Raw genomic sequence first — 14,449 nt, 5'->3', positions numbered from 1 at the left:
TTGGGATTCCAGGTGTGAGCCACTGCACCCAAACTTGAGTGTGATTTGAAGGTGCGTTTGGGACCCTTCTGTTGTAAATCATTATCACTTATCACTGGTCTAAAATGGAAAAGGTAGATGGTATTGAACAAAGGCTGAATTAATTACCCCACGTCACTTGCAGATAGTACTTTCTGTTTTACATCATAGTCTTGTCTGTCTCTTTCCCCAGACCCCCATGATTTTGATGATGAACTTTCAAGTAGGGCTTCACTGGTTGTTTCTTTGAATTATCCTCTTCATTAATTACATGAACAGGGTAGAAATGCTCAAAGATGTTGACTTCCCATGGTCTTGTATCAAGGTAGCAGTCACATTCACAAAGCAGATGCCCTTGTATGGAAGAGCAGGTGCATCTCCAGCTGTGGAGACGTTCCTGGTGGAGCTGATGAATGGCTTCTCTAGGTGGTATAGAGTCTCTGGGCAAATTAAATTGAACTCTTCATGGTCATCAGTTGCTCGGGCACATCCTTCTGAGCGCTGGACGCCATCATGGCAGGACATCACTGCGTCATTTCTAGGCTTCTCAGGGACTGAGCACATGCAACCTCGCCATTGTATTCTGCTGAGTCTGGGAAGGGGTGTCAGGACAGCCTGTCCTCAAAGGGCCTTGTCACAGGAGAGGGACACCGTGACCAGCAGAACTGCTCACAGGTTGAGGGCCACTGGGTGACAACAGGGCGGAGAGTGGATGTTTCAGTCACGGGGATGTGACATGGTTTAGTGCCAGTGTCTCAGTTCTGGGTGTGTTTGTGGTTGGCCAAGTGCGCAAGGACGGGTTCCTTCTGGAATAAATGCATAGGCTTTTGAGCCCATTCTTTGTTCATCTCTCATTCTTTTATTTTTTGTTGTGGAAAGTTTCTAGTAGCAGAAGTAGAGAGAATCATATCACAGACTCGCACCAGGTGCTGTGGACCACACCTGTAATCCCAGCGCTTTGGGAGGCTGAGGCATGATGGCTGCTTGAGCCCAGGAGTTTGAGACCAGTCTGAGCAACATAGCGAGACCTCATCTCTTGAAAAAAGCTAAACAATTAGCCAGGTGTGGTGGTGTGTACTGTAGTCCCTGCTACTTGTGAGGCTGAGGCGGGAAGCTCATTTGAGCCCTGGAGGTTGAGGTTGTGGCGAGCTGTGATTGTGGAACTGCACTCCAGCCTGAGTGACAGAGCAAGACCCTTTCTCAGAAAAATAAAATAAATGAAAGACTTTCATATACCCAACACAAATGTTGACATTTCACCAATCGTGCCTTGTATTTGACTTTTTCTGATTTTCATTGCATTTTCTGTTGAGGCAGAAGAGTCAGTGAAGCTCACAGCTTGCTGGATTTTGAAGATGAATTTTCATCTATGTTTATATCTGTGCAACCTTCAGATCAAGATGTAGAACATTCTCAGACCTCAGTGGGCTCTTGCCTGCCCCTCCCTGAGATCTGCATTTTCATAGATTGTAGGATACAATGGTGACATCGTATTGGGAAAAATATTTTGACAGATAAAAACTTTTGTTTTCCTTCTTGCCTTCCTGCCTTCCTTTCTCCCTCCTTTCCTCTCTCCTCTCTCCCTCTCCCTCCCCTCCCTCCCTCCCTCCTTGCATTCTTATTTCTTTCCCTTCTTCCTTCTTTATTCACTAATCTAGTTACTAAGAGGGTAAACTCTGGATTTGTTAAAACAAACAAACAAACAAACAAAAAACAGACTGGGTGTGGTGGCTCACGCCTGTAATCCCAGCACTTTGTGAGGCTGAGGCAGGTGGATCACTTGAGGTCAGGAGTTTGAGACAAGCCTGGCCAACATGGCAAAACCCCATCTGTACTAAAAATACAAAAATCAACCAGGTGAGGCAGCAGGTGCCTGTAATCCCAGCTACTTGGGAGACTGAGGCAGGAGAATCACTTGAACTTAGGGGGCAGAGTTTGCAGTGAGCCCAGATCATGCCGTTGCCTGGGCTCCAGCCTGGGCGCCAGAGCGGGACTCCATGTCAAAATAATACTAATAATAATGGAAAATACATACAGATCCAGAGTTTACCTTCTTCGTAATTAAGAAAGTAATTACGAAGAAGGTAAACTCTGGGTCTGCTTTGAATACATACTATATAATATAAAATTATAATACTTATATATATATAAAAATATATAGTAAAATATATATTATTATTAATAATATAAAATATGTATAAAATATATATACGCTTTATATATATATAAATATATATAAATATATATATTATATATATAAATTGTAAAAATATATATATTAATATATACTATAAAATATATTATAAATATAATATATTTTATATATATATAAAATGAAACCCAGATATACGTGAACTGGCTTAGAGATTGGCTTACAGATTGTTTCAGATGAACAGTCTCTGTCAATCTGAAAGGCCTGCCTTCCTCCTTCACTTCCTCTCCCTCTTCCTCTCCCTCACTCCCTTCCTTTGCTTTCTTCCTGCTGAGCACTGACAGGCAACTCTAATGGCTATTGGAGATTCAGAACAAAACTATCCATGGTACTGGCCCGTCTTCCATGTCCACAGTGCCCTGGTGACTAGAGGGTACCTGAAGCGGCTTCTCAGGGTTTCTAACCCTTTTTTTTTTTTTTCCCCTGAGACGAAGTCTCACTCTTGTCCCCCGGGCTGGAGTGTGACGGCATGATCTCGGCTCGCTGCAACCTCCGCCTCCGCCTCCCGGGTTCAAGCGATTCTCCTGCCTCGGTCCTCCGAGTAGCTGGGATTACAGGCGCTTTCCACCATGCCCGGCTAATTTTTGTATTTTTAGTAGAGATGGGGTTTCACCATGTTGGCCAGGCAGGTCTACAACTCCTGACCTCAGGTGATCCACCCGCCTCGGCCTCCCAAAGTGCTGGGATTACAGGCGTGAGCCACCGCGCCTGGGGCCTCAGGGTTTCTTAGGAAGGGTGAACTCCCTGCCCCACAGGTACTCAAGGCCACGGAAGGGGTATCGTAAGTGCCTGGCTGGAGGCTGACCTAGTTGACTTGAGCTGCCCCCAGGTCCCCAGTCAGAGGAGGTCAAAAGGGCCTGGTGGGTGGTGACACCTGTGTGTTCCCTCTCAGACGCTGCAAGAGATCTTCCAGGCCGAGAACACCATCATGCTGCTGGAAAGGTCCATCGTGGCCAAGGAGGGCCCGCTGAAGGTGGCCCAGACGAGGCTGGAGTGCCGGACCTGGCGCCCCAACGTGGAGCTGTGCAGGGACATCCCGCAGTTCAAGTAAGTGAGGGAGGCCAGAGGAGGCAGGAGAACCCCTGGTAATCCAGGAAGGCGGAGGGGTGGGTCTCAGGAGCTCCCAGGTGCACTGGGTCTGAAAAACGGACCCTCCCTCAATCAGGACATCCAGTCCCACAGCTCAACAGAGTGCAGGGTGTGGGTGGAGTTCTGAGATGCAGCTCGGGCTGTACCACTGCGTGGCTTCCTCATCACTGGGAGCCCCACCCTGTGCACTGTGGTCTTCTCACTTGCCTAAACTAGCGGTGGTTTTGTAACTCCGTTGTGCTCTAGAGACCCTCCTGTTTTCCTTGAACGCCAAGGCAATGAATGGTAGCCTCCCAGGCGGTGGCTTTACCTTCTCTCTCCAGGCTCCCATGAAGGAGGCACCTGGCTCATTCCTCACTCATTTCCCACCTCCCTCTTTGTAAAGTTCTCACCATGAAGCCTTGGAAGAGCCTCATGAGCTCCTGGCAGACGGATTCCACCTATCCTGCTGTGCTAATGAGGCTGGTGTCTGTTGACGAAGGGCTTTCTCACAGGACAGGGGGTGAAAAGCTCATTCCAGCCTGGAAAGGTTTGTGGGGGGTGGAGGGCGAGGATTGTAATAGGATGATGGCCAGACCAAAAAGGAACAGGTCATCAGACTAGGGGATTATTTCCCATGAACGTGCTGTATGACTTGGGGCAAACCATCTGGCCACTCTGTTCCCCCATGCTAGGGGCATTGTCTTAGTTGTCTATTGCTATGTAGTAAATTACCCTAAAAGGTAGTGACTTGAAAGAACCATATTTGTTATCTCAGTTTCTGTGGGTTAGGAATTGGGCTAGGTTCCTTGCTAGGTTCCACATGTCAGGGTCTTCCAGAGATTGCAATCAAGGTGTCAGCTGGGGCTGTGGTCTTATCTCAAAGCTGGACTGGGGAAGGTTCCACATCCAAGCTCACTCCCATGCTTGTTGGTAGAACTCACTTCTTTGCTGGCTGTTGGCTGGCAGCCACCCTCACTCACCCATGGGTCTCTCCAGCATGGTGGCTTGCTTCAACAAAGCATGCAAGCCAGAAGGACAATTACAGTACCAGGAGCAAGGACATCACAGTCTTTTGTAACCTAACCATGGAAGTGACACCCATAACTCTTTCTGCATGCTCTTCTTTAGAAGCAAGTCTCTAGGTTCAGCCCATACTCACGGGTGTGATACCAGGAGATGGGGATCATTGAGGGTCATCCTTGGAACATCCTCCTATGGGCACTAACAGGGTTTCTGGTGGAGTGGGAGGAGACTGAGTTTGGCCACATTTCAGCTGCTCATTTGCTCCATAAACCTTATTCCGCATTCACTGTGCCCAGGGCTGTGCTCACCGGGTTTCATAGCAGTACTTCTTTTGACAAGATACTGAGTTGATATCCCCCAAGAGAAGAAGATGGAAAGGACCATCCTCAGGCTTCCTTGTGCACATTATTTCAGCCCTGGCTTACAGCAAGGGAAATTCACCCTGATGTCTAACTGCAATCCCTTGAGCTTCTTTTGAGTTCTATCCCTTTCAGTCTTACTCCTAGGGGAGTTGGGAAGTCCGTTACTCCTACTATTGTCAAATGGGAAGATAAATTGAGGTCCAGAGAGGTTGAAAAAGCTATCCCAGTCACACAGCACTAAGCCAGGGCTTCACTGGGCAGGGAGTGCAGGTCTTGGTCCAGCGATGGACCCTGCTCCCTCCATCCTGGTGTGGAGACCCCACTGCTAGAACTGAAAAGATGTCAAGAAGAGAGCTATCAGTTAGGAGAAAGAGGATAGATAATCAAGAAAAAGTGTTGGGTGGTGCCCAAGTGATGATTTTTGCACAGCCTCAGTTACCGCCTAAGTAACCATTTAGGAAATGGAAAAAGCAAGGTATATGTTGCTGTGGGGTGGAGGGGCAGGCAACGTGATTCAAGGCTTTGAACTTGAGGGCCTGGGGTCCCTCCCACTTTGGGATGCTGAGGCAGGAGGATCACTTGAGGCCAGGAGTTTGAGACCAGCCTGGATGACATAGCAAGACCCCATCTCTAAAAAAAAAAAATACAAAAATTAGCCAGGGATGGTGGCATGTACCTGTAGTCCCAGCTACTCAGGAGGCTGAGGCAGAAGGATTGCTTAAGCCCAGGAGTTGGAGGCTGCAGTGAATTATGATTGTGCCATTGCACTCCACCCTGGGCAACAGAGCAACACCCAGCAGGCCTGCTACTGGCTTGCTAGGTCTTCAGCCCTGGAAGTGGACTGGATGGGGTCTAGGTCCTGGGTGCAGAAGAGTGGGGGCTGGGCTCTGCTGACCTGTCTTCCACCTGCCCCTGCTTCTTCGATGCTCAAGCTGAACCCCAGCACCTCCTGGAGTGAAGGACTCAGGTGATCCCTTTGCCTCCCCAACAGGACTATTTTTTTTTCTTTAAATTGAGTCTCACTCTGTTGCCCAGGCTGGAGTGCAGTGGCACGATCTTGGCTCACTGCAACCTCCACCTCCCAGGTTCAAGAGATTCTCCTGCCTCAGCCTCCTGAGTAGCTGGGATTACAAGCACCCGCCACCATGCTCGGCTAATTTTTGTATTTTTAGTACAGACAGGGTTTCACCATGTTGGCCAGACTGGTCTCGAACTCCTAACCTCAAGTGATCCAACCACCTCCACCTCCCAAAGTGCTGGGATTACAGGCGTGGGCCACAGTGCCCGGCACCCACTGGGGACTTCTACAGAACAGGGCTTCTGGGTGAGTTGCCTGGAGGACCTACTGCTTTGGGGCAAGCTCTCTGCCTTCCCGTTTCCTGTTTAACAGTCATACCACTGAGGAGGACAGACAGAGAGCAAGAAGGTAGAGCATGTTTGGTTCAGGAGTCTGGCCATGTGTGTGTGTATGTGTGTGTGTGTGTGTGCGTGTGTGTGTGTGTCTGTGTTTGTGCATGTTGTGTTTTGGTTTGTATGCATGGCTGTCTTGGGAACTGAGCAGATGATAGGATTCAGGCTGTCTCCCTTCTCCAATGGCTAAATTGTCCCATCTACACATGATCTTCCTTGTCCCCATCCCCTCCATTCCTGCCTTTGGGCCATCTTTTTCCTTTTCCTCCTGCAAGTGGTCTCTCTTCTCCTGACCTACTCCAATCACTGGAGTCCCATCCATGCCTATCCCCCAGAAAGAAAGTCCATTTAAAATTGAACTTTAAAGTCTAGGTGTGGTGGTTCAGACCTGTAACCCCAGTACTTTGGGAGGCTGAGGTGGGAGGATTGCATGAGGCCAGCAGTTCGAGACCAGCCTGGACAACATAGCAAGACCCCATCTCTACAAAAAATACAAAAATTAGCCAGGCGTGGTGGTGTGCCTATAGTCCAAGCTACTCAGGAGGCTGAAGCAGGAGGATTGCTTAAGCACAGAAGTTGGAAGCTGCAGTGAGCTATAATCGTGCCACTGTACTCCATCCTGGGCAACAGAGCAACACCCTATCAAAAAACAACAACAACAACTGAATTTTAATTAAAATTAAATAAAGTTAAAAAATTCAATTCCTTATTCACACTAACCACATTTCAAGAGCTCAGTATCCACATGTGGCTAGGGTCCACCATATCAGACAACATAGCACCGAACATCTCCCTTGCTCTAGAAAGTTCTATTGAACAGTGCTGGTGGAAGTTTCCAGGCTGCTTCTGTCACTTGTCTTCGCTTCTCTCTAGGCCAGGCTTACCATGGGGAAGTTCACCCAGCTTCATGTCCTCTGGTCCTGAGCACAGTTTCATTGTCTCTTCTCTGCAGAGGTGGGACCCCCAACACAGTCCCACAGCCAAGCCACCATCACAGCTCAGTTTGCTGCCTTCGTTTCCCAGGGCTGCTATCACAAATTACTACAAACTGGGTGGCTACAGACAACAGAAGTTTATTCCCTCACAGCTTTGGGGGCCCAAAGTTCCAAATCAAGGTTGCTCTTCCTGGAGGCTCTGAGAGAGGCTCTGTCCCCTGCCACTCTCCCAGTTCCAGGAGACTGTCAGCAATCTTTGGCATCCCTCAGCTTGTAGCTGCATCACTCCCATTTCTGCCTCTGTCTCCACATGGCCTTCTCCCCTGCATGTCTCCGTGTCTCAAACCTCCCTCTCCTTTCTCTTACAAGGAGATCAGTCATTGGATTTAGGTGTCACCCTAAATCCAGGATGATCTCATCTTAAGATCCTTAACTTCATTATGCCTGCGAAGACCCTATTTCCTAATAACATCACGTGCACCAAGGCTTAGGACTTGAACATATCTTTCTGGGGAACACATTCAATCCACTCCGTGTGGATTCACAATAACCTCCTAACCTTTCTCCTGCCTCTACTCTTGCCCCTTCCAATCTCATCTTACACAGCTGCCTGGAGGTTATCCTGAAACTCGAATCAGCATGTCCTTCCCTGTTTCAAACCCCCCACCCCCACCCCATGGCTTCCCACAGTGCTGAGAACAAACCCAAGCCCTTAATTTTGCATGTGCTTTTCTCTTTTTTTTTTTTTTTGAAATGGAGTCTTGCTGTATTGCCCAGGCTGGAGTGTAGTGGCATGATCTCAGCCCACTGCAACCTCTGCGTCCCGAGTTCAAGCGATTCTCCTGCCTCATCCTCCCGAGTAGCTGGGATTACAGGCACAGGCCACCACACCTGGCTAATTTTTGTATTTTTTTTTTTTTTAAGTAAGGATCAGGTTTCACCATGTTGGCCAGGGTGGTCTCAACTTCTTGACCTCAAGTGATCTGCCCACTTCAGCCTCCCAAAGTGTTGGGATTAGAGGCTGCAACCTCTGCCCCCTGGGTCAGCCTCCCAAGTAGCTGGGATTACAGGTGTGCACCACGACACCTGACTAATTTTTTGTGTTGTCAGTAGAGATGGCGTTTTGCCACCATGTTGGCCAGGCTGGTCTCGAACCCCTGACCTCAAGTGATCTGCCCATCTCAGCCTCCTAAAGTGCTGAGATTACAAGCATGAGTCACCACGCTCAGCCAAAATTTAAATTTTAAATTAAAGTAATACAATTAAAAATGCAGCTTCTCAGTTCATTAGCCCTGTGGGGCTGGTGGGTACCATATTGGATGGTACAGATATAGACCTTCCCATCTTCACAGAAAGTTCTACTCCACGGCACTGCTAAAGCCTACTTTCCCTCTTGGCCTTCACACATCCAGCTCAATCTCATCTTTCTTCTCTGCTCAAAGTCATCTCATGGGAGGCTGAGGGAGGAGGATCACTTGAGCCCAGGAGTTTGAGACCAACCTGGAGGCAAAAAAAAGAAGTCCCATCTCTATAAAACTTTTTTTTTTTTAATTAACCAGGTGTGGTGGTGCATGCCTGTAGCTTCAGCTATTTGGGAGGCTGAGACAGGCGGATCTCTTGAACCCAGAGATTTGAGGCTGCAGTAAGCTATGGTGGCACCACTGCACTCCAGCCTGGGTGACAAGGGAGACCTTGTCTAAAAAATTAAAATTAAAATTAAAATCAGCTGGGTGTGGTGGCTCATGCCTGTAATCTCAGCATTTTGGGAGGCTGAGTCGGGCAGACTGCTTGAACCCAGGAGTTTGAGACCAGCCTGGGCAACATGGTGAAATCTTGTCTCTACAAAAAATGTAAAATTAGTCAAGTGTGGTTTTGCACACCTCTAGACCCAGCTACTTCAGAGGGTGAGGCTGGAGGAACGCTTAAGCCAAGGAAGTTGAGGCTGCAGTGAGCTATGACTGCGCCACTGCACTCTGGCCTAGACAGAGTGAGACTCTGTCTCAAAAAGAAAAAAGAAAAAAATGTCCTCTCCTCAGAAAGTTCTAGAAAAGCAAAGCCTCAGAAGGAGAGGGGTGGGGAAGCAGTACGGGGCAGCTCAGCCCTAGCTGATCCTGCAAGGGGCTCTAGACCGTGAAGTGCATCATGGAGATGTTTGCACCAGAGGCCCTTTGTACCTGAGTCAGCCAGTCATTGCCTGTGGCCACTGGCAGGGACTCTACTCCCAGGTGAGATAGCTCTGATTGGCTGAGCAACATAATTCTCTGGAGAAGTGCAGACCTGTGGGCCGCTAGCTGCCAACACTCACTCATAGCAGCTGGGGATGGTGCCTTGGCCAGTAAGGAAGACTGAGTGAGGCTCTTATCTAGACGAGGCTGGCCCTGTTATCCTGTTTAGGAAAAAATTATAGGGCTGAGTGCGGTGGCTCCCGCCTGTAATCCCAGCACTTTGGGAGGCTGAGGCTGGCGGATTGCCTGAGCTCAGGAGTTCGAGACCAGCCTGGGCAACACGGTGAAACCCGTCTCTACGAAAACACAAAAAATCAGCTGGGTGTGGTAGCGGGCTCCTGTAATCCCAGCTACTCGGGAGGCTGAGGCAAGAGAATTGCTTGAACCTGGGAGGTGGAAGTTGCTGTGAGCCGAGATTGCACCACTGCACTCCAGCCTGGGCGACAGGGAGAGACTCCGTCTCAAAAAAAAAAAAGAAAAAATTGTGATAAAGTACGCATAACACAAACTTTACCATCATTGACATTTGGTACATTCACGATGTTGTGCAACCCTCACCATTCTCTAGTTCTATGACATTTTCATAAACCCAAAAGGAAACCCCATACCCATTAAAGAATCTTCTACATTCTCCCCACTGCCTGACCTTTGGAAGCCACCAGTTAACTTTCTGTCTGTGTGGTTTTGCCTATTCTGGACGTTTCCTATGAATGCAGTCATGCAATATTTGTCCTTTCGTGTCTGACTTCCTTTGTTTAGCATGATGTTTTTCAAGATTCATCCATGTTGTCACAGGTATTAGTATTTCATCCCCCTTTTTTTTTTCTTTTTTTTGGGATGGAGTTTCGCTCATTCGGAGTGCAATGGTGCGATCTCAGCTCACTGCAACCTCCGCCTCCTGGGTTCAAGAGCTTCCCCCGCCTCAGCCTCTCAAGTGGCTGGGATTATAGGCACGCGCCATCATGCCCGGCTAATTTTTTGTATTTTCAGTAGAGACGGGGTTTCACCATGTTGGCCAGGCTGGTCCTGAACTCCTGACCTCAGGTGATCCACCTGCCTCGGCCTCCCAAAGTGCTGGAATTACAGACGTGAGCCACTGCACCCAGCTGTATTTCATTCCTTTTTATTATAGCTGAATAATCTCCCATTTTGTGGCTTTATTACATTGTGCTTATCCACTCATCCATCCATCCATGGAGATTTGAGCTGCTTGCACCTTTTGGCTATCGTGAATAGGGCTGCTGTGAACATTCATGTACACATTTTGGTTTGAACACCTGTTTTCCGTTCTTTTGGGTATATACCCAAGAGCAGGACTGCTGGACTGTATGGTAAGTCTATGTCTAACTTACCAAGGAATGTCCAGATTGGTCTCCTGTTCTGTTTTACCATCCTGTCTTATTTCTTCCTTTGTGTACATTACCCTTGACAGTTCTCTTGTGTATTTACTTGTCTACCTATTCTGCCTCTTGCTTCCCCTGGAGGGCTGAGCCTTGCCTGTCTTGCTTGCTGCTGTCAGGCACAGTTCCCAGTGCACAGTGAGTACATCTACCTTGAACCTAATAACCTGTGCCAGGCTGGGCACCATGGCTAATGCTTGTAATCCCAGCACTTTGGGAGGGCAAGGCAGGTGGGTCACTTGAGGTCAGGAGTTCTTGATCAGCCTGACCAACATGGTGAAACCCTGTCTCTACTAAAAAAAAAAAAAAAAAAAGGTCAAAAATTAGCTGGGCGTTGTGGTGCGTGACTGTAATCCCAGCTACTTGGGAGGCTGAAACAGAATTGCTTGAACCCGGGAGGCAGAGGTTGCAGTGAACCGAGATCATGCCACTGCACTCCAGCCTGGGCGATAGAGTGAGACTCTGTCTCAAAAAATAAACAAATAAAAATAAATGAATAACCTGTGCCTTCTCCTCTTCCCTCACCCCAGGCTGGTTAACGAGGTGTTCACCATCGACGACACCCTGCAGACCCTCAAGCTGCGGCTGCGGGAGACACAAGACATGCTGCAGCTGCTGGTCATGACCAAGTGCCGGCTAGAGCACGAACTCGCCATCAAGGCCAACACCCTCTGCATCGACAAGGAGAAGTGCATGGGCATGCGTAAGACCTTCCCCTGCACCCCGCGCCTGGTGGGCCACACCTGAGCACCGCCCTGGCGCCTCGTTCCACGCTGGCATAAAATTGGAAGAGGCTGAGAAACAAAGTAAAACAGTATTTTGTTTGGAAGGGGCTGAATTTCTCTTTTTCGTACCTATTTGTTATCTGTATTTCTCTCTCTGTCTCTATCTCTCTATCTTACCTGTTTGTCACCTTAGGAGCACAGTGTAGACCATGGTGTTTTAAGATTAGACTTGATAGCTCAAAATCTAGAGCCCAGCACTGTGACTTAGGACCTGTGTGGCCTGGAACAAGTTTCTCACCTGTGGTCCTCATCTATGGAATGAGGATAGTCCAAGGTGCGGGGGATTGCCAGCAGTGTGGGGCAGAGAGAAAAAAAAAACACACACAAAAATAACCAGGATTTGGAATCAGAGGTTCTGGGTGTGAATCCCAGCCTTGGTAGATGGAGTGTTTGTGTATGTATTTATTTATTTCACATGGAGTTTCACTCTGTCACCCAGGCTGGAGTGCAATGGTGCAATCTCGGCTCACTGCAACCTCCACTTCCTGGGTTCAAGCAGTTCCCCTGCCTCGCTAGCTGGGATGACAGGCACCCACCACTATGCCTGGCTAATTTTTGTATTTTTAGTAGAGAGATAGGTTTTCACCATGTTGACCAGGCTGGTCTCAAACACCTGACCTCAGGTGATCCACAAGTCTCAGCCTCCCAAAGTGTTGGGACTACAGGCATGAGCCACCACGTCTGGCTGATGGAGTATTTTACAAATAGCTATGGAACGCCAGCTGTGGTGGCTTACACCTGTAATTTCAGTACTTTGGGAGGCCGAGGTGGGTGGATCACTTGAGGCCAGGAGTTCCAGACAAGCCTGGCCAACGTGGGGAAACCACATCTCTACTAAAAATACAGAAATTTGCCAGGTGTGTTGGTGCAAACCTGTAATCCCAGCTACTGGGGAGGCTAAGGTGGGAGAATCACTTGAACCTGGGAGACAGAGGTTTCAGTGAGCCAAGATTATGCCACTGCACTCCTCAAAAAGTAGTTAAACATAAAACTGCCCTATGACCCAGCAATTTCACTCCTAGGTGTTTACCCAAGAGAAGTGAAAACGATCCTCAAATACTCGTGCACGAATGTTCAGAGCAGCACTGATCACATTAGTCAAAGGGTGGAATGACCCAAATGTCTATCCATGGATGGATGGGAAAACAAAGTGTGCTGAATCTGTACAATGGAGTCTGATTTAGCCATAAAACGGAATGAAGCACTGATCCACGGTGCATCGTGGATGAACCTCGAAAACAGGATGCTAAGTGAAAAAAGCTAGACAGAAATCTCACATAGTGTATGATTCCATTTATATGAAATGTCCAGAATAGGTAAATCCATAGAAATAGATACGGTTGCTGGGAGAGGGGAACAGGGAGTGACTGCTTAGTGGGTGCAGGGTTTTACTTTGGAGTGATGAAAATGTTTTAGAACTAGAAAGAGGTGGTTGCATAACATTGTGAATACACTAAATGCCATAGAATTGTTTGTTTATTTTTGAGTTGGAGTTTCTCTCTGTCACCCAGGCTGGAGTGCAATGCTGCGATCTTGGCTCACTGCAAACCTCCACCTCCCGGATTCAAGCGATTCTCCTGCCTCAGCCTCCCGAGTAGCTGGGACTACAGGCGCCCACCACCATGCCTAGCTAATTTTTTGTAATTTTAGTAGAGACGGGGTTTCACTGTGTTAGTCAGGATGGTCTCGATCTCCTGACCTCAAGATGCGCCTGCCTCAGCCTCCGAAAGTGCTGGGATTACAGGCATGAGCCACCGCACCCAGCCAGGCCTCAGTTTCTTAATATATCTCTTCCATAGGGGATTTCACTCTTTCCCCTCTTTTTTTTTCTTTTCTTTTCTTTTCTTTTGAGATGGAGTTTCGCTCTTGTCACCCAGGCTGGAGCCCAATGGCATAATCTGGGCTCGCTGCAACATCTGCCTCCCTGGGTTCAAGTGATTCTTCTGCCTCAGCTTCCCAAGTAGCTGGAACTACAGATGCACACCACCTTGCCCAGCTAATTTTTTGTATTTTTAGCAGAGATGGGGTCTCACCATGTTGGCCAGGCTGGTCTCCAACTCCTGACCTCAGGTGATCCACCCGCCTCGGCCTTGTAAAGTGCTGGGATTACAGGCATGAGCCCAGCGTACCTTCCGCTCCTTTTAATCCCATTCATCCCCCCACCGACTCCCAAATTTCTGGCTTCTAAATCCAGGCTCCTGAACTCAGCTCCTGACGACATTCCTAGCTTTACCCGCCCAGTTCCAGGCCACTCTCTGTTCTTCCCTAAGTAAATGCCCTACCAGCCGATCCCCAACCCTAGAGTCATCCTTGATCCCTGTCTTTCTCCCACACCCCACATTTAATTCATCAGCAAGTCATGTGCATACTACCTTCCTAATCTTTCCTAAACTTGGCCACTGCTCGCCTTCTCTTCTGTTACCATCTGAGATAAGCACCTATTATGTCTCACCTGGGCAACAGGTACAGTGGGGAAGGAAGATGAGTCAACTTGGACTGTGGCCCCCCTGGCGCTTATAGGCGCTACAAGGAGACACAGGGCCTATACACCACCAGATGCAGCTACATTTAGGCAGACGGGGGCCAGTGGTCTTTCAGGAAAAACCAACCTTGAAGTCAGGCGCTTTAGTTGGCAAGGTTCCTGCACTTCAGTGAGCCTCAGTCGCCGTGTCTGTATAATGGTTCCCCCAACACGAGGATGTCTAGGAAAACCTCAGCATTATTGGGAAGAATCCTTGAGCCCATGTGAGCACCAAAACATGGGTAGAAAAAAAAATAGATCTCCAACACTTTTTAAGCTATGATTGAAATGTTCGTGGATGCCATTGGGTTCAACCAATACATCATTGAATTGATACTGGCCTTCTATTGTTATAGATTTTCTTTGACAAATCCTGAAAATATAAAGAAGGAGGCCACCTAATCTCGTGTGGAGAAGGGGTTCTCCTTCTCTGTCATTATTTAAAAGAGGTGGTGGGATGACACCATGGTCAAGAGCAAAACCCTCC

General features: G+C 48.2%; 1 protein-coding gene across 1 annotated transcript in view; it reads left to right on the top strand.

Moving 5' to 3' along the window:
* Positions 1-11,482, top strand: part of TEKT5 (tektin 5) — a 63,232-nt gene extending 51,750 nt beyond the window's left edge. The window contains exons 6-7 of the mRNA XM_017890706.1: positions 3,123-3,277; positions 11,187-11,482. Coding sequence (XP_017746195.1) covers positions 3,123-3,277; positions 11,187-11,403 — 372 coding nt within the window. The 3' untranslated portion in view covers positions 11,404-11,482. The remainder of the gene's footprint in view (positions 1-3,122; positions 3,278-11,186) is intronic.
* Positions 11,483-14,449: the final 2,967 nt, after the last annotated feature.

The sequence above is a fragment of the Rhinopithecus bieti genome, unplaced genomic scaffold, assembly GCF_001698545.2.
Source record: "Rhinopithecus bieti isolate Rb0 unplaced genomic scaffold, ASM169854v2 scaffold_19459, whole genome shotgun sequence".
NCBI lineage: Eukaryota > Metazoa > Chordata > Mammalia > Primates > Cercopithecidae > Rhinopithecus > Rhinopithecus bieti.
Note: the sequence above shows the minus strand (reverse complement) of the source record. Positions and strands in the feature narration are given on the sequence as shown.